Source organism: Dama dama, chromosome 21, assembly GCF_033118175.1.
Source record: "Dama dama isolate Ldn47 chromosome 21, ASM3311817v1, whole genome shotgun sequence".
Lineage (NCBI taxonomy): Eukaryota > Metazoa > Chordata > Mammalia > Artiodactyla > Cervidae > Dama > Dama dama.
In genome coordinates this window covers 26,575,637-26,595,023 of record NC_083701.1, presented here as the reverse complement: position 1 = coordinate 26,595,023, position 19,387 = coordinate 26,575,637, and the positions used below count along the sequence as shown (strand labels likewise).

Here is a 19,387-nt window from a genome sequence, read left to right as displayed (position 1 = left end):
GGGGGGAGTTCTTAACTTCGGGACTGTTTGCCAACAGTGGCTTTTGGCAGCTGCTGCTGTTCATCCATCATCCTGCCAAGGCTGATTAGCCATGCTGTATGGTAGGCTTGAAGCGTGACAGATGGTGCCACATAATCACCTCTGCGTGTGCTTTCTGCTGGCTTCCAACCGGCCTGCCTGGCAACCGCGCCCCCTGCACGGGAGGGCCGGCGCTCAGCCTGGCCCGGGCGCACTTCATTTAGTCCTACCTAGCGCAGCTTGTGAAGTTTAGACACGTAGCCCACCACTGCCTCTGAAGTATTGAAGCAAGTTTGTAAACAACTGAGCAGATGGCTTTCAGTAACTGTTCTGCTTCATTATCTCATAAAATTTCCTCAGCTGCTGCCTTAATACCATTTTTGGAAGCACATCAGAAGTTGTAGGAATAAACGAGATATAAAATCTGGTTTTACTACCTGACAATAAACCCTCAATACGGAATGTCAGGTTTTCCAGATTATACAACTTTGCTTCTGAGGAAGGAAGATGGTGGTGGGGGTGGATCCTCGCCGGGCCACCCCTTAAGGGGCAGTACCCATGTTTTATTCCTTCTAGCTTACATAACCTGGAAGCCCAAGTTGTCGCTTAACAAATGGTAATACAACATCACAAAGGAGATTAAAGTATGTCCCGTTTGCTGAAGTTCTTAGTCATTTTCAAGGAACTGGTTTTTAAAAACTCATGGAACTCTAGGAACCAGACTTTAAATCTCATGTGGATTTCGTCAATGGCGTAAAACTAATTCTTTGGATAAAGCCCACCTGGTAAACCCCCCAAGGCCTGTCTAACTCTCAAGTCTAGCATCTCCTGGACCGGCCCTGGTGTGCATTCAGGACAGACATCTGAAGACCACCGCCTTGTCCATGAGTAGACAAAACCAAGTGCGATTCCCATCACACACTTGGAGAGCATGTCACAGTGTGTCACATGTACTACCACTAGGTTTATTTGATCCTCACAGTAACTCTAGGGCAAAGTGGGACAAGTTGCAATTTCCATCTCCTAAGCTAACAGAAGACAAGTGACAGACTTCAAAGTCACAGAGTCACTTTAAGCATGGATCACTCAGAATTAGGCCGTCTGACTCCACCACTTTGTACTGTCTCTAGGGATGTGGACCCTGTCCTTGAACATATCAAAATGGCAAGTAGGGGTGGCTTCACCACGACAGACCACCCCTGATCACACACAGACATCCTGTGTACCACCTGCCTCTGATCACACAGACACCCCCTCTATCACCAGCCGCCAATCGCACACAGACACCCCTGTATCACCCACCCCGATCACACAGACACCCTCTCTACCACCCGCCCCGGTCACATACAGACACCCCATGTACCACCTGCCCCAGGCCACACACAGATACTCCCTGTATCACCCACCCTGGATCACACGCAGACACCCCCTGTATCACCTGCCTGCCTGTCCAGCATGGGGGCTGCTCCTGGACAGCCTGGGTTCTCAACAGGCAAAACGCAAAGCCGTAAATACCTGAATGTGCTCCAAGGTAAGAGATCTTTTTGAAAAACTGGTTTTTATTAAGATTTCTCTCTCTGGATAAGATTAAAAATCGGCTGCGCCACACTGAACCTGCAGAAGCGAAGTGAGAGTGTGGGCACAAACAGAGTCGCAGCCCAGGTCTCCTCACAGAGACCTCAGCCAGGACGCACCCTCCACCTTTACCTGGATCTTCTTGCATGCACCAAACCTCAGTGCAGCAGCAGTGACCCTAGCAGTTTCTCTCCCTTCAGGAGAAGACAAGGTTTTCTACCTCATGAGGAGTTTTAGTTTTGTGGATGGAGGCTTCCACGAACTATTTTAACTGTGAATATCATCTTTCTCTAGAGAAAAAAATCCAAACTCATGTACAGGCAAGCTGAGTGCCCCTGAGGGATACATGGTGGGTCCTGGCAGGATAACGAGGTGATGGAAGGTGGCCTCGGACTCTAAGGGGTTTGCATGTGGTGAGTCAGGACGCCTCTCGAGTCCCCAGTGTTAATCTTCATTCCAGTGGCTGGTCCCAGAATCTAGGACCTGTTTTCTGTTTTCTGGATGAGCATCCAGGTCAGGACCACATGTGCACTTAACTGTCCCACCCCTTCCATCTCTTCCAACCCAAGACAGTTCCTGTCTTTGCCTCTGTCTTTGTCTCTTCAAACTTTTGAAGAGAACTGGCCAGATATTTTCCAGGAGATCTCACAATTTGGGTCTTGTATTTCTGTCTGACTACTCATCCCAGAGAGGAGGTGGAGACATGGCCAGTTCTCTTGAGACCCAGGTAAGATGTGAAGAGCACGCGTTACAGCTCACGTACTAACCAGGGTGGGTGCCTGATGGAAGTCTGTGATTGATGTCAGAGTGGGAAATTAAAAACCGCTGTCTCTCTGAGGCCTGGGAACAGAGCCTGCTCCCACACTAAGCCCCTTCAGTTACGGTTTCTCTGAATGCAAAACTCCTAAGGTTATGGACCCCAACTTCACAGAAACTGCAAAGAAATAGAAGTTTTCTAATAGCTATGAGTGGGGCGGGACTTTAGGGAGAACCACTATGCCATGACAGTAATGGTGGTTTCAGAGGTGCCAAGATGGTTTGAGGTAATGGTTTTGAAGACTCAGAAAGGAAAAACTTTGTCAGTCAAAATCTAACAATCGTGATCAAAGGTGGTCCCTGAAAGCACCATTACATTTAAAAAGGGATGAGAACCACAAGTCAGGGCAACCCAGAAGCAGGTGTCCTCTAGGAAATTATTTCACTGAGGCTTTCGACAACCGTGAGGGAAGGCAGGCTTCAGACATGGGCAGGGGGAGGAGTCGAGAGCAAGGGCGGTGTCCCTCAAGTAGCTGAGGGACCTTGGGTATCTGAGACTTGGTTTCCTTGTCTGGTAAAGGGGGATAAAAGAGTAAGATGACCCATCTTAGACAATTCAAACAGAAAATCCATAGGAAGCACTTGGCGTGCAGCCAGTAACACGTGCTCAGACTTTTGTTGCTACGATATAGAGACAGACATTTATTGAAGCTCTATTTGACAAGTAAGGAAAGTGAGTCTGAAAGAGGATGAGAAGCTTGCCCCAGGTCGCCCCAATCAGGAAGGGTGCAAGATGTGCACTGGCCGTGCTGCTGAACCCTAGATACTGAAAACACACACTCAGAGGAGGGGAAGCATCCACAGGTGGGGGTGCTGGCTCAATGTGTCAGCAGCTCACAGAGCTCCAAGCAATGAAATTAATTCAGGTCCAGTTCCCTTCAGTTATATATAATCAGGTTCTGGAAATAAAGGTGAGAAAAAGGATTCCAAAGCTCACAGGTAAGAAAAAATGGACACAACAACCGAGGAGTCGTGTGTGTGTGTGTGTGCGTGCGGATGCGCACATGTGCTAAGTCACTTTAGTCGTGTCTAACTCTTCACGAACCTATGGACTGTAGTCCACCAGGCACCTCTGTCCATGGCATCACAAAGCAAAAAATATCATCTAAACTCCCCAGCCCCTTCATGGGAAGCAGTCAGTTAAAGGTAGGATTATATAAAGCTAACCACAATTCTCTAAACACACTGGCTAAAACTCAGTTATCCACATGTCCACAGCACCCTCATTCACAACAGCCAAAGACATCCGTTAACCCAAGTGCCCATCAATGGATGGATGAACAAAATGTGGTCTATACACACAATGGAGTATTACACAGCCATAAAAAGGGACAAGCTTCTGACAGAAGCTACAACATGGATGAACCTTGAAAACATTATGTTCAGTAAAATAAACCAGCTACAACAAGGCATATTCTACAACAAGATACCTAGAATAAGCCAATTCTTAGAGACAGACAGTAGGACAGTACTGTCAAGTGCCGAGGGCAGGAAGGATGAGCAATCATTTAATAGGAACAGAGGTTATATTAAGGTCCATGAAAAGGCTTGGGGTCTAGACAGGGGTGATGGGCACACAGCAATCTGAATATAATTATTCCCAATGAATTGTATACTTACAAATAGTTGAAGTAGTAAAATTGTGTTTTATGCATCTTTACTACTGTCCTCCCCCCGCCCCAAAAAAAAACAGTCCTCTAAAGGTAGGCTTCCACGTGACTTGACACCATGTTTCAAGAAAAAAAGAGAGTAAAGCTGCACCATGAGAGTGTACTTGTCTTACTGATAGCTATCCAGTGTATACACATACTTGAGTACATGTACATTTAAGAACCAGAAGGGCTGCCCGCTCCCCGCACGCGCTCTCCCTGACGTACTTGTTGCAATGGTGCTGCAGGTGCTTCTTGTAACTGTCCTCCTGGAACAAGGCGTCCGGGTTGCAGCCAGCCAGCCAGTCGGCATCCTGCACCACTGGGTGTGAGCTCTGGGCTTTCACCTTCTTGCCCTTCCTCCCCCTGGGCACCGGGGCGGACAAACCTAAAACCGGAGTAGTCATGATGATAACAACAATAGATACTATCCACGACCCCAGTGACTATGTCAGGGTCAGGAGTCAGGGACACGCAGGGTCTGGGGCTCCTCCCGAGCTCCCTGGAGGCTCCGGCGACCCCGAGCATGAGGTGCAGACCCACCGGAATGGTTGACCAGGGCCCGCGTCTGGCCATCAGCCGTGGGTGTGATGAGATCCCAGATGAAGCTCTTGATGTTCTCGTCCCCCCGGTAGTGGTTGAGGCAGTACACAAGGATGGTCCTGCAGATGGTCTCCACGTCCTGCTCGCTGAGCGGGCGCTTGTAGCGGCCATGGGAGAGGATGTCCGTCCACCGCCCCCAGCTGCAAAGCAAACGTCCACATGTGGACAGTGCCTCTGACCTGAGACCTGGGGCTCTGGTTTCAGAGGCAAGCGGCAGCTTTAGGAGGGCTTGTGTCAAAACTAGTGACATCAACATCAGGCGATGGGAAGGCAGTCCAGGTGCAGGAGCTAAACACACAGACACACATAGCCTCAGGGTGGGAGCTGACACCTGCATTCCCAGCAGGGACCTGAAAACCCTCCGCTCCACTCCTCGAGGGCGTGGTTCCCATGATCTGATGCTGACCCACCATCTGAGATGGAAGGTGACAAGAGGCAGGTGTGACCACCCCCACATCGGGAAGCCCGTGATGAGGGTGCGGCTGCAGAGGCAGCTGAGCATCTCCCGATACCCAGACGTGAGGTGGTCTGCTGGCTTGCATCGGACCCTCGGCCCGGAGTGAGGAAGATTAACAACCAACCACACAGGAAGTTATTAGAAGCATCATCCATCAGCTTGAAGAAAAAAGCTGTATGTGATTTTCATTTTGGTAAGGCGCTGTGTCATGTGTTAAAAGGGAATTATAAGGACACATCAATAATTAATGGAAAGCCACGAAACGTCTCCCTCTGAAACCAAGTCCCAAATATAAGCACTTATGGGTTCTCCTGTGAAACAGGGAGAGAAAGGGCCGTGGACAGGCCCCCACACGCAGCCCACAGGCAAGTGCCATGTGAGCGTACCGTCCCTGGGCTCCAGGTGCTCAGGGCAGAAATCAGCTCACCAGGGGCTCCGCCTCTGCCCCACCTGGTCCTCCAGCTTCCAGATTTGTTCTCCTAGTTCCTCAAACTGCAAGGCTGGCTCTAGCCTTTGGGCCTTTGGACACACAGCTCTTCTTGCCAGAAACTCTCTTCTCCCTGTCCAACACCCCGCCCTTTCTCCTACTTCAGCTAATTCAAGATGTTTGTTCATGCCGCCTCTGTGGAATGCCTTCTTTGATTCCCCCACTTAGAAGTAGGGAACAGCGCCTGAGCTGCCTCTTAAAGGAGAGAAGACCTATCTGCCCGGGGTAGGGGAGGGGGTGCCATGACCATACTCTTCATGGTCATATGCTAGCACAGTGCCTCGAACATGGCAGGTGGTCAGCACACGTGATGCCTAGGGCAGGAGGGAAGGGCTTTACAGAAAGACAGATAAGCATACTTTCCAGCTTCGGCAGTGACTAACATGCTCTGTTGCTAAAGTCAGCAGCAAGATTCTCAACTTTGACTACTAAGATTGAACCATGGAAAGAGGTGAAGTAGCAAAAGGCTCAGGTGGAGGGTCTCCGCCACATAAAGACGGCCAGGAGAGAACCGCCGGTGTGTGGAGATGACGCAGAGAGGGGACCCAGCTGCAAAGACACGGGATGGGCTGCAGTAGACCTGCCTTTACTGTGTACGCAACCACTGACCCAACACGCACTGTGTCTGCTGGCACTGCAACTCTGCCCCGACGACAAAGAAGGAGCCCCAGGCCTCATGGAGCCCTTCACTGGGGCTCCAGCAGGAAGCAACCATTAAGAGCCATCACCCGACCAGCTGAGTGTGACAGCACGTGCAGGAAACCCTTAGGGGTAGGAAGTGGGGCAGGATGCTGAGGTGATGCTTGCTAGGAGGTCAAGTGCTGGAGGTGGTAGGCAGATCAAGTCTGGGCTGGGGGAGTGGGGGCAGGGCTGCCTGTGGAAACAGCACACGGCAGAAGGTGAAGGGTCTGCCCTAAGCGCAGCCCTGAGTGCCCGTGGGAAGGACCCACAGGACAGACAAGGGCCAGGTAAGATCCCTGTCGGCCACATTAGCAGCATGTCTGTTTCTTCTGAAACTAATGATGATCTAGTGGAAGAAAGAAATCACAGAGCAGAAGTCATCAGGTCTATAGAAACACTGTTTTGGTGGCAGGTTTTTCATTTGGGGATTCCCTGGTGGCTCAGAGGCTAAAGCATCTGCCTGCAATGCCGGAGACCGGGGTTCGATCCCTAGGTCAGAAAGATCCCCTGGAGAAGGAAATGGCAACCCACTCCAGTATTCTTGCCTGGAGAATCCCATGGATGGAGGAGCCTGGTAGGCTACAGTCCACTGGGTCGCAAAGAGTCGGACACGACTGAGCGACTTCACTTTCACTTTCCATTTGAGCAGTATTTGCTTCCAGTCCCACCAGGTGTGAGAGCATATTGTTTAGGAATTCTGATTTGCGCCGAGCACCCTGTCTTTCGAAGCCCTGTGCCGTGGAGTTTCAGAGATGGATTCAATGCGGATCCTGCAGTTGAGCAGGGGAAATATGACCTGTTCAGATGGTTGAAATGACCTCCACGTTTCAGATGGGTAGGAAGAGCTTTACAAGTGAGACCACTGCCTTTAACAAATTTTTATAACAGAAAAATGATGAAAGAGTACCAAAAATGATGAAAGAGTGGTAATTTTAGGTGAAGGAACACTAGAAAAAGACTTTGTAATTCTGAGACTTCATTCTGAGTTATTAGTGATCAACAAGTGAATCTGACATGATTCTTTAAAGGACAAACCCCTTCAAATCTCTGAGATCTGCACGGCTTTGAGTTCTTTAACCACCTGGGTTGTTCCAAAAGCATTTGTGCCCTGGGCAGTCACAGAAACCCAAACATAAATTAGAGTTTTTCCTACACCACTTGGAATTCTAACCGTCTTTTGAATGAAATTCCATTTCTCATGTGAGCTTGACTCACCCATAGACGAGCAGGTTCTTCTCAACTCGGAAGCACTCGCTCCTGGCGTAGCCCTGGGACCTGTCTGGGGGCCGCCGCGGCTTTGTGCAGGGCTTCTCCTCTGAGTCGCTCTCCAGGTCTGAAAATTCCATCAGCTCGTCCTCCTTCACCGCGCTGTATAGCCTGGTTTGCTTCCTCACTCTTGGAGTGTCAATAACCAGGTTGTTCTGAAAGACAGCAGATACTCTGAAACTTCTGAAAAGCAAGCCCTGGGAGAGGTCAGACAGGCAGTCAACATGACGGCACACTCACCCTCCCGTTTAAGGCATCGATATCCAATTCTGCCTTCTTCGCCCACTTTTGCCAGAAATTTGGATCATCCAAGGAAATATCTGTCCTATTTCCAGATGCAACAAAACTGGCCTAAAGGGGGAAAAAATATTCATTACTTTGCGATGGTTTTCTCAGAGGTGAAATGCAAAGTAGCTTCCACTCACTCATTCTCGCAAACACACAGGCATCCTTCCACTGTATGTGCGCTAGGTGTTATGGTCAGTGGGACTGGGACGAAGGACTGTCCCTTAGGCAGCTCACTTGTCCAGGGGTTGAGACAGATCAGGAAATAAAAGATGACAGCACAGTCTAATAGAGGTCAGGTGACAGAGGTATGTACAGGTGCAGCCAATATACAGAGGGGAGCCCTGGCCAGGCTTAGGTGAGCTGGGGGTTCCTGCTGGGAAGAGAGAATATGCCCTCCAGAACACAGTGCCCAAACCAGCCTGTTAAAATCCCACAGAACAGGGCTTCCCTGGGGGCCCAGTGGTTAAGAATCCACCTTGCAATGCAGGGGATACTGGTTCAATCCCTGGTCCACAGAGATTCCACATACCAAGGGGGCAACGAGCCCTCTGCCCCACAACTACCGAGCCTGTGCTCCGGAGCCCAGGAGCTGCAACTGCTGAGACTCTGAGTCACAACTATTGAAGCCTGTGTGCCTAGAACCCGTGGTCTGTAACAAGAGAAGCCACCACAATGAGAAGCCTGAGCACCGCAACTGGAGAGTAGCCCCTGCTCGCTGCAACTAGAGAAAGTTCACGTATAGCAACGAAGACCCAGCACAGCCAAAAATGAATTACCTTAAAAAAAAAAACCATAGAACAAGAAAGCAAGTGGAAATGTTCAGGATGGAGCATGTGCAAAGGCACAGGGGCGAAGAAAGGTGATTGTGTCATGTAGCCGGGGATTCGGGTGGTCGGGGGGTGTTGCCCAAGGTCAAGCTGGTGAGGCAGGCAGAGGCCGGGGCCAGCAGGGCCTCGCGTGTCCTGTTAGCAGAGTCCAAACCCCATCCTCGGGCAGCAGGGAATTCTTTGAAAACGGGAATAATCTTGAGAGGGATGAGACGATATGCAAAGTCACCTGTCAGAGGGACCACACCAGGTCCTGGCGCAGGGGCAGGGTGGGGGGAGTGTAAAACAGAGCAGAACAGGCTGCGGCCAGGGTTTACGGAGATGGGGAATGTCTGCAGAAATGCAGAGAAGGAGACAGGCTAGAAGGTAGTCCTAAAAAGGTAAAATTAAAGGGGCTAGAATGTGAGGGCATGTAAAGCCTGAAAGAGAAGGAACCCATGAAAACCCCAGCATTCAATTTCTGGCATCCGAGAGGTGTGACTCAGGTGAAGAAAACAAGGGTGCGCGTGTGTATGTGCACGTGCATGCACAGAGGTGGAGGAACGGAGATAATGAACCTGTTTTGGTACCAAATGAATTTGAAGTATCCGTGAGGATGGAGGAAAGAACCTGAAAAGAGCACGAAAGATAAGAGGGAGAAAGTGTTGGGTCACTAAGCCCAGACAAGGAGAACCTTTCAAGACTGGAGTAGCTGTGAGAAGTGGATCAGCTGTGACAAGTGGAGCAGGTGGGACAAGTGCAGTAGCTGGGATAACTGGATATGGATAACTGGATATCCATGTGCAAAAGAAGGGAGCTGGACCTCTGTCTCATATCGCACACAAAAATTCACTCAAAAAGGCATCGGAGACATAAAAGTTAAGAGTGAAAACTATAAAACTCTTAGAAGAACACACAGGAGCAAACCTTTGTGCTCAGAGGTTAAACAATGGATCAGAAGCACACATGATAAGAGAAAAACATGGGTAACCTGGGCTTCTTAAAATTAAACACCATTAAGAAAGGTGTAAAAGATATATATGCAAATTATCTAATGAGAAACTTTTATTTGGAATACTTAAAACTCAATTAAAAAAAGTTAACTAAAAAAGGTTTAAAGCTGTTCAGAAGATCTGAAGAGACATCTCCCCAAAGATGATATTTATCAATACTTGGCCAACAAGCACATGAATAGACACTAAAATAGTATCAGAGAAAGGCAGATCAAACCAGTGTGGGCTATCATGTCACACTCGGTAATAGGGTGATCATTAAAAAAGACAGACAACAAAAAGTATTGGTGAGGATGTGGACAAATTAAAACCCTAACCACTGCTGGTGGGAAGGACAAATGGTACAGTCACTTTAGAGAAGAGTCTGGCAGTTCCTCAAAGGGTTAGTCGCAGAGTTACACAAGACCCAGCAATTCCATTCCTGGTATATAAGCAAGCGAAATGAAAACATACGTCCACACAAAAACTTGTATATAAATGTTTGTAACATCATTCGTAGTAACCAAAAAATGGAAACAATCCAAATTTCAGCACCAGCTAGTGAATGGGTCAACAATCAAGGTCCATATTCAAGTGGTAAATAAGGTGGAGCCATAGAATGGGATGTGGTTCAGCAATAAAAGGAAACAAATTAGTGATAACATGCTACAACATGGATGAGGCCCCAAAACAGGCTAAGGGAGTGAGGTCAGACACAAAAGGCCACATGTTGTATGATTCCATTTGTATGAACTGTCCAGAGCTGGGAAACCTACAGAGACAGAAAGCAGAGGAGTGGCTGCTGGGACTTAGGTGGGGGGTGGGCGGGGGGCGGATGGGAAGGGGGGGTGGGGGGAGGACTGCTAAAGGGTGATGGAAATGTTCTAGCCTTAGATGTCGGGATACTTGTACATGTCTATAAATATGGTAAAGGTGCGGGATGGTACACTTAAAATAGGTGGTTTTTATGGTAAGTAAATTACATTTCCATAAAGTTGTTCAAAATGAAAGTGCAAAGTGTGGCACTGGGCCTGGAGGTGGGTGGGTGAAGCCTCAGAAGGGGCGGGGTGGGGGGACCGGGGGGTAGAAGCTGGATGTTGGGAAATGAGTAGAAAGTAAGGCAGTGGAACAGCAGGGTCAATAGCGCTGTGTGGATTGCTGGCATGGTTTTTAGCTACAAAAGGAGTTATGGGGTTGCAGCCAGAGAGGAAAGCAGATAGGGGACTTTTTCAAGACAGGAGTGAGCTGACTGTTCTCAAGGAATCTTGATCAGGAATCAAGATCCCAGGAAAGGAGGAAGGTGATGACAAAGCAGAGGCTCAAGAAGTGGAAGGGAGGGGGGCCAGGACACAGAGAGAGGGCGAGCCTGGGGAGCCCAGAAGCAGGGACGGGACAGGTGAGGGTGAGCCCGATGCCAGATACACAGAACATAAAGCACATTTTCTGCGTTGGGGGCCCCCCTGGGATTAAATCACTAATTTCTTAACATGCAACATAAAGCAGCTGTTATGTGTGCTTCTCACGAGCGCATTACACAGCCTCTGTTTCGCTTCCCCAGAAGTCCTGCCTCCTGGGTAGGTCCACACCTTAGCAAATGTGGAGCCCTTGCCCTCGGACTCGATGGTGATGGTGTGGGTCCGCCGCAGCAGGATCTGGTCGATGTCCTCTTCACAGAACTTGGAGCCCTCGTCCTCCTCATCCATGAGTGCACCATAGGCCCCCTTCCGGAGAAGATCCTCTATTTCTTTCTTGGAAAGTTGTTGTACCTGTGTTAGAGAAGTATTTAAAATGATTTAGATAAAGGAAACCGACCCTGAATATTCATTGGAAGGACTGATGCTGAAGTTGAAGCCCCAATACTTTGGCCACCTGATGTGAAAAGCCTACTTACTGGAAAAGACCCTGATGCTGGGGAAGACTGAAAGCAGAAGGAGAAGGGGATGACAAAGGATGAGACAACTGGATGCATCACTGACTTGCAAACTCTGGGAGATGGTGAAGGACAGGGAAGCCTGGCGTGCTGCAGTTCATGGGGTTGCAAAGAGTCAGACAAAACTGAGCTACTGAGCAATAACAAAGAACTGAAATGTCTGGAGACTGAACAAATGCTTACTTTTTTCTCCAAGACAGTAAACCTCAATTATGACGAAGTAAATGCGACCAAATATGCTTAAAATATTGAGGCCAAAAAATAACCAGATGCAGAGGATTTCTCACTGGGAGCTAAATGAAGCAAGGAGCAGGAGTGCAGCGAGCAGGGTGAAGGCGGCACGGCTTACCCCATTGGGAGCATTCTCCCGTCCGCTCATGGACTGCAGGACTGCCTTGTCCAGACCCAGCTTCAGGCTGGCCTTGTCAAACATTTCCCTTTCGTAAGAATTCCTGGTGATCAGCCTGTATATCTTCACAGATTTGCTCTGTCCTATTCTGTGACATCTAGCCTGAGCCTGAAAGAAAAAGGAACTGCATGGCCACCAGAGAAACAGAACACCCCGCTGCCAGTTACAAGAGCATCTGTTCTGATAATAGGGGTACCATTCAACAGTGGAGGGTTAACATGCTAAGAAATGACTTTCACATTATCAATCAATTGATTACTGGTTGGTTCATTTGCCCTGATCATGGGACACTGCCTGAGCGACGGCAGGATTTCAATTTATTGGTCCAGTGTAGCGGAATGACTTTCCAAAGTGGGGGAGGGGGGTACCAGGAAGGTTTTCTTGCATGTTTACCTGGAGATCATTTTGGGGATTCCAGTCAGAATCGAAGATGATGCAGGTATCAGCAGCAGTGAGATTAATGCCTAAGCCTCCTGCCCTCGTACACAGGAGGAACACAAACCTATCAGAGTCAGGCTTGGAGAACCTGTCGATAGCTGCCTGACGGAGGTTGCCTCTGACCCGGCCGTCGATCCTCTCATACGGGTACCTGGAAGATGTCAGTGTCAACAAAGAGGCCTGGCAGATGGCCACAGGACATGTGTTCCTTTCCTGGTGCTTTTAAGAACGTACTACAACATGGGATATAAATCAACAGGATGGGGCTTCCCTGATGGCACAGTGGTAAAGAATCTGCCTGCAATGTAGGAGACACAAGAGACTTGGGTTCAATCCCTGAGTTGGGAAGATCCTCTGGGGAAGGAAAAGGCAACCCACTCCAGTATTCTTGCCTGAGAAATCCCATGGACAGAGGAGTCTGGCAGGCTATAGTCCATGGGGGTCACAAAAGTGTCAGATGCTACTTCAACATCAAGAAAGAGCTGTCCCCCACCCCAGCCCAGAGAAAGAACTGGAAAAGTAGAACTGCCTGCAAAAGCATGCATCATATGGGACAACTGTCGTGGCCATCCACAGCTTTCAAGAAGAGCTAAGACACAAGCCCCCCACCCATCCCCTTTATCACACAGGCCACTTGGAGGTGAAGCACGTGGAGCTCAGTCCTGCACCCCTTCACCTCCCACCCCCGGTGCGTGGCCCTCACCGTCTCTGAATGAGGTAGTCCTCCAGGATGTCCAGGCAGCGCACCATCTGGGAGAAAATGAGCACCCTATGGCCACCGGCCTTCAGCTTCGGCAGCAGCTTGTCAATCAGCACTAGCTTGCCAGCAGCCTGGATCATCGCCTGGAGCTGAAAATCTGGAGAGTCGGCATTGTGTGTTTCTTTAAACTCTTCCAAAATTTTCTCTTCAGCACCTGCGGAGATTGGACAGCATAACGGGAATACTGTAAAAGGTTTTTTTCTTTTATTACTGAAAACAACGAACCTGCTTTCAAAACCCACTGCAAACAGCAGGGCCCAGAACAATGCATTCGTGTTCACGAACACACATCCATCCACCGGCTCAGAGTGGGGCCTGCAGGAAACCAGGGAGGTAGAAAAGGGATCAGAGTTTTAAGCACGACACATTTTCAAGCGTTTCGGGGGGAACCCCCACATTTTCCAACAAACAAATGTTTGCTGTCTGTAGAAACTGAATTTCAACAACAGACTGTCAAGCTAGAAGTGGCAGAAACAAGCCAAGGGCCGGATACCTACAGAAAATTTGGAACCTAAAATGCTAAAGAAATGAAGAGCTGTTTACTTGCGGAACATAAACACACATAACAAAATCTGTTCTGAAACTAAAAGGCGAGGGAACAGAGTTCTAACAATTGCCGTGCAGGGGCAGTCGTCTGTGTATCTAAACTGCCTGTTAATATGGCCAAAAGGGCTGCAGGAAAGGGGAGTCCCGCTTCGGGGATAATATTTAGAGATTTTTTTCAGGAGATCTGAGCACACATTTTCACTGCAATCTCTCTATCTCCCTCTACATTCTTTCTCATCTGATAATTTCCTAAAGTACAAAAGTTTTATCTTGAGTTATCCAAAGCTTTAAACAACCAACCTCTGTTTCATGAAAGACATCTATCCCTAACCCTCTTTTCTAATAGCCCCACAGAGACTTCTGCTTGCTGAGGGTGCATCAGAGAGACTATCACCTTCCTAGGGACCGAAACTCTTCCCACTTCCGCCCCTGACCCCAGGCACACTTGTCCAGGGAGTAGCCGGCTAAGCTTCCTGCAGCTGCTTAGGTGGCTTAACTAGAATTAGACAGCAGGGGTCCGGGATGGAGTGTGTGTGTGTGGGGGGGGGTTAATCAGGGCCTGGCCACTGTGCTCCACCCTTGCCCTGGGGATGCAGCATGGTCACTTCTCCTCTGGGAAATACAGACAGACAAATCCATCTGATGGGATTACTTCCCAGCCTTAAACCGCACCAGGAACCTGACTTCTTAACCACTGGTTTTTAAACATGAAGGCACTGTACACAGGATGGGGATACGAGACCCTCCCAGGGTTTAAGGGTCAGGTCACCTGGGCCCCCAGAGCTGCCAGGACAGAATGGGGGCATGCAGCCACAGGCGGGACAGCAGTGCCCCCACTCCCCTTTTCAGAGCACCTGTGGAAATGAAGTCATGACCTGGTCACATGCAGAAACACAGCCTGTTCGTTATTAATCAACAAAGAATCTTCCTGAGACCAGATTAGAGTCACTAATGCCTGGGCTAGGCCCAGAGGTCTGTGCAGAGCAAGCCACTGCTGTTTCTCAGGAAGGGCCAGGCAGAAAATGCCAGCGGGGTGGGAACTGCCGCTTCTCACTCCCTCTCCCACGTGAATAAAAGGCTAGTATTCGGGATTTCAGTCTGAAGGGAATGAAAGGCAAAGGTTTCTCTAGGAAAAGGTGAAAACCAAACCGCTGTTGAAGAGCATCAGCACGAATATCCCTGAATGAAGCACACTCTTGAATAAATGTCCTTGCATCCTACAGGTGTGCTAAGTCCCTTCAGTCGTGTCCGACTTTTTGTGACTCCATGGACTGTAGCCCACCAGGCTCCTCTGTCCATGGGGTTCTCCAGGCAAGAATACTGGAGAGGGTAGCCATTTCCTTCTCCAGGAGATCTTCCTGACCCAGGGATCGAACCTGCATCTGTTATATCTCCTGTGTTGGCAAGCGAGTTCTTCACCAAATGCCCTTGTATAAAGTCAAATAATGTTTTCCAAAACAGAAAATTTAGAAATTTAGGCTCTAGATTCAGGATAAGAAGGTCCTCAGGAGACAGAGGGAACTGATCATATCCACATATTAGGTTTTTTCAAAACGTTTCTTCTTGTTGGATAATATACTACAAGCAATTCAGAAACACACTTCACTTATAATATCTGGGTAGTTATTTTTTGTTAAAATAAAGATATTAATACCAATCCATAATCAAAATATACTATTTTAGCTATTTTAGTGAATAGTTTTCAAAAATGAAATAATCATTTTGACAAAATTAACATGTTTGAACTATTTTAGCAAAAAATTTGAAAATATAAATTCAGTCAAATTAGTAGATTTTTTTCATTTTAAATTTATTTAGATGAGAAAAGTAACTTTCCTGCTTTTTCAATTCTACCAATAACACATTGTCAAAAACTGTCAGAATTAAAATATATTTTCTTATCTGACAAAAGTTCTAATAATTAATTCAGCTCTTTGCTGCGAATTCAGGCTCTTAAAGTGGCAGCCAGTTGTCACTAATAATGCTTCCTTTAAATATATCAACAAACATATTTCCTATGTGATGCTTTTAGCTATAATTATATTTTGTCCGGGCTTCCCCGGTTGCTCAGCAGTCAGGAATCTGCCAGCAATGCAAATCATATAAGACATGCGGGTTCTATTCCTGGGTTGGGAAGATCCCCTGGAGGAGGGAATGGCCACCCACTGCAGTATTCTTGTGTAGAAAATACCATGGACAGAGGAGCCTGGCAGGCTACAGTCCATGGGGTTGCAAAGAGTTGGACACAACTGAAGTGACTGAGCACATATTTTCCAGAAAAGTTGAAGAAAGGAGGGCAGGGAAGGTGTCCAGGAGGAAAACCTAACTGACCTCTAAGCCATTAGAAGGCCAAATTCTCAAGGTTATCAACTAAAGGTTCACCTTGATGCTAGATCTGTAAACACTAATCAGAAAATTAAAAGTTGGAAATAGGCTATAAAAAGCCCAAATACTCCAACAGTGTTAGTCACTCAGGCGTATGCAACTCTTTGTGACCCCGTGGACTGTAGCCCACCAGGCTCCTCTGACCATAGGATTTCCCAGGCAAGAATACTGGAGTGGGTTGCCATTTCCTTTTTCAGGGGATCTTCTCAATCCAGGGATCGAACCTGGGTCTCCAGCATTGCAGGCTGATTCTTTACCGACTGAGTCACCAGGGGAGCCCAAAAAAGACTACAATGGCACTGCCCTAAATTAAAGTCCTGCATTTATATTTAAAAGTGTGTGTGTGCACACGCCTGTGTATGTATGTAGCAGACACAACTTTAAGGAAGTGTGGAAGTCTGTTCCCTTAAGCAGATGGTCACTGTGAGGGCAGGAGCTGCAATGTTATCTAGTTATACTAACCACAAACAAATAAGAAATTATTTTCTTTTGAAGATTACCCTTTTTCTCTCTGAAATTCATTCCATCACAAGCTCTGCCTTGAATTCTTTCTGCCCACTGTTCTCCACACCCCTTCTCCCCAACAACAAGGAGGACTCGTAAGTCCACCCAAACCATCGGGGACCCACCAAGTCCCCAACATCATTTTCACTCTCACATGCACATGTGTGCTCAGTCGCTTCAGTCACGTCTGACTCCTGCAACCCCGTGGGCCAGAGTCTGCCAGGCTCCTCGGTCCATGAGATTCTCCAGGCAAGAATACTGGAATGGAGCCTCTTGGAGCCTACTGCTCCTCTTTTCACAGACATCAAATGAAAAAAAAAGTGTGTGTGTCTCTCTCTCAGATTACACACACACACACACACAGAGCTTTACTCACACCATCGACCACCTTCGGCCCAGCTCCATCTCCCCAGCTCAGGACCAGGCTGCAGACACCACAACGGCCTCACAGGCTCTTACACACAAGAGGATGAGCAAGCTGCAGCACTGAACATACAACAGTCATGTGTGAGTCTCTCTTTGGAAGACCAAGCTACAAGCAGAAAGTTTGAAGCAGAAATGCGCCAAGGTCACAGCACAGCCATGACCTTAGGTGCTACGGTGAGGCGGCTCCAGGCAGGGACCACTCTGTCATTAGTAAATGCAGATTCCAGAGGTGAGCTGGCCCAAGGAGTATAGATTACAAAATGGGGAGAGACTGGGAACTCCTGACATCAGCTGCATTTGAACCTCATGGATTGTGATAATGACGAAAAAAAATCTGGCTTGGTTCCTTCTCCCCTGGAAACAACCCTAACTGCATTGCTGGCCAATCATAATTGCACGCAAACACCCTGATTTAGACGGCCATCACTTCTCTTTAACCCATATTAACTCCCACCTGGATGACAGCAGTAACCTCCTAGTGGGGCTTTCTGTTTGTATGTCTTTCCCTACTCCCATCTGTTTATTCATATGATGTTTCCAGATCAATCATCCTGACTCCCATGTCTAATCATTTCTTAGCTCCAGCAAAATCACACAAGCTGGCATCTAGGTGTCCCATAACAAGGTTTCACTATGTCTACGGTTCACTGTCCCATTGTTTCGCACACATACTTTATATCCTGGGCAGGTTCCATTTTGTTCTGCCTCCTTCTCTTGTCTCATGTGGTTACATCAGCCTAAATGCTGAGAATGGATGCTGGAGGCCTCTGGACTGAGAGAAGTTCTTTCCCATCAAAGCCTTGAGACATCCAACAGCTGCCTCTCACCCCAAAGGTGCTCTTTAACTTCTCTGATCTAAACACACACACACACACACACACACACACACACACACACACACACCCGCCCCGCCCCCCCCCCCACCAGGGGCTAATTTCTCTAATTGTTAGCACGTTTGATGACTTCCAGCCAGTGAACACTGACACCTCCTTTCAAGGGGTGAGACACAGATGAAGGACAGGTGATGTGAGGTCTTGCTTCAGGGACCATCAGGGACAAAGATGTTGCACCTATGGCTTCACAGAAGGCGGCTTTGTGAAGAACAGGAAGGTGATGAAACTCACATTGGGGCAACTACAAACCATACAATAACACGTGTGGAGGGAGGCAAGGATTTCTGGGGTTTGGACAACGACTGAAACAAGGCGCCAGGCTTACCGTTGATAAGGTAGGGGTGATTGCAGCACTTCCGTAATTCCATCATAGTGTTTAAAAGGTTGGGTACGTTAGCTTGACCACCACCTTTGGAAAGAAACGTGAAATTCTTCTCAAGGATGGCTCGGTAATATTTCTTCTGAATGTTTGTTAGCTCCACTTCAATGATCGTTTCTTCTTTGGGGGCCAAGTTCTTTTCCACGTCCTCCTTGAGACGTCTCAACATCATTGGCTTTAGAATAGCCTGAAGTTTTTGCACCTAAAAAAGGACCTTAAGTAAATACTGATGTTGGGACTTGCTAGCATGGATAAACATAGTCTAACACGAAAAACCAGGAGTCTCTTATTTATCTACCTTTCACTTTCATTAGTCGAAGGGTACGAGGGCATTACCTTACAGCTCTCATAACAGGAGCGTGTGAGAGCTGACTGTTCAGTTTCTGATGGGCTAGTTCACCTGGTCAGAGTCCTGAACAGCCAGGAGGCTTGAACGGAACACAGCAGAAAAGGGCCCTATTCATTCTGTTAGTTTTCCCTTCTGTTTGTCTTAAGCCTTCGGGATGATGAGGAAGGAAGGGAGAAGTTGTAGGAATGACAAGCTTCGGTTCTCTTTCTTTCTAGAAAGAGCTGATAGAATGTGTGAGTAAGCCAAGAGCTCTCTGGTCCCTCTCTGTTCTCGCCTCTGTTGACTGGCAATAGGATATTGCAGACCAGACAGCTCTGATTTATATTAAGAAGGGCAAAACAAAACAGACTTCACATGAACTAAGAGAAGAGGTTTCAGAGGTTTCAGACAGTAAATTAGGGGAGGGGGCACATGAAGACCAAGATTTCAAGCGTATCTCCATGATTATTTCAAATACAGCTTAATAACCAACACCTACGTAACTCTCACGATGCATAACATAACTGGCCACTTTTCATGCTGCTGCTGCTGCTAAGTCACTTCAGTCGTGTCCGACTCTGTGCGACCCCAAAGACGGCAGCCCACCAGGCTCCACCGTCCCTGGGATTCTCCAGGCAAGAACACTGGAGTGGGTTGCCATTTCCTTCTCCAGGGCACGAAAGTGAAAAGTGAAAGTGACATTGCTCAGTCGTGTCCGACTCTTCGCGACTCCATGGACTGCAGTCCACCA

At 48.0% G+C, this 19,387-nt stretch overlaps 1 protein-coding gene across 3 annotated transcripts in view; it reads right to left on the bottom strand.

Annotated features, from left to right (window-relative positions):
• Window positions 1-19,387, bottom strand: part of CHD7 (chromodomain helicase DNA binding protein 7) — a 187,061-nt gene that overhangs the window by 18,105 nt on the left and 149,569 nt on the right. For all 3 annotated transcript variants that reach the window (XM_061123365.1, XM_061123367.1, XM_061123368.1), the window contains exons 15-23: window positions 18,255-18,510; window positions 13,119-13,329; window positions 12,371-12,566; window positions 11,918-12,085; window positions 11,225-11,404; window positions 7,793-7,903; window positions 7,502-7,707; window positions 4,602-4,801; window positions 4,287-4,446 (exon numbers count right to left, since the gene is read on the bottom strand). In XM_061123365.1, coding sequence (XP_060979348.1) covers window positions 4,287-4,446; window positions 4,602-4,801; window positions 7,502-7,707; window positions 7,793-7,903; window positions 11,225-11,404; window positions 11,918-12,085; window positions 12,371-12,566; window positions 13,119-13,329; window positions 18,255-18,510 — 1,688 coding nt within the window. The remainder of the gene's footprint in view (window positions 1-4,286; window positions 4,447-4,601; window positions 4,802-7,501; window positions 7,708-7,792; window positions 7,904-11,224; window positions 11,405-11,917; window positions 12,086-12,370; window positions 12,567-13,118; window positions 13,330-18,254; window positions 18,511-19,387) is intronic.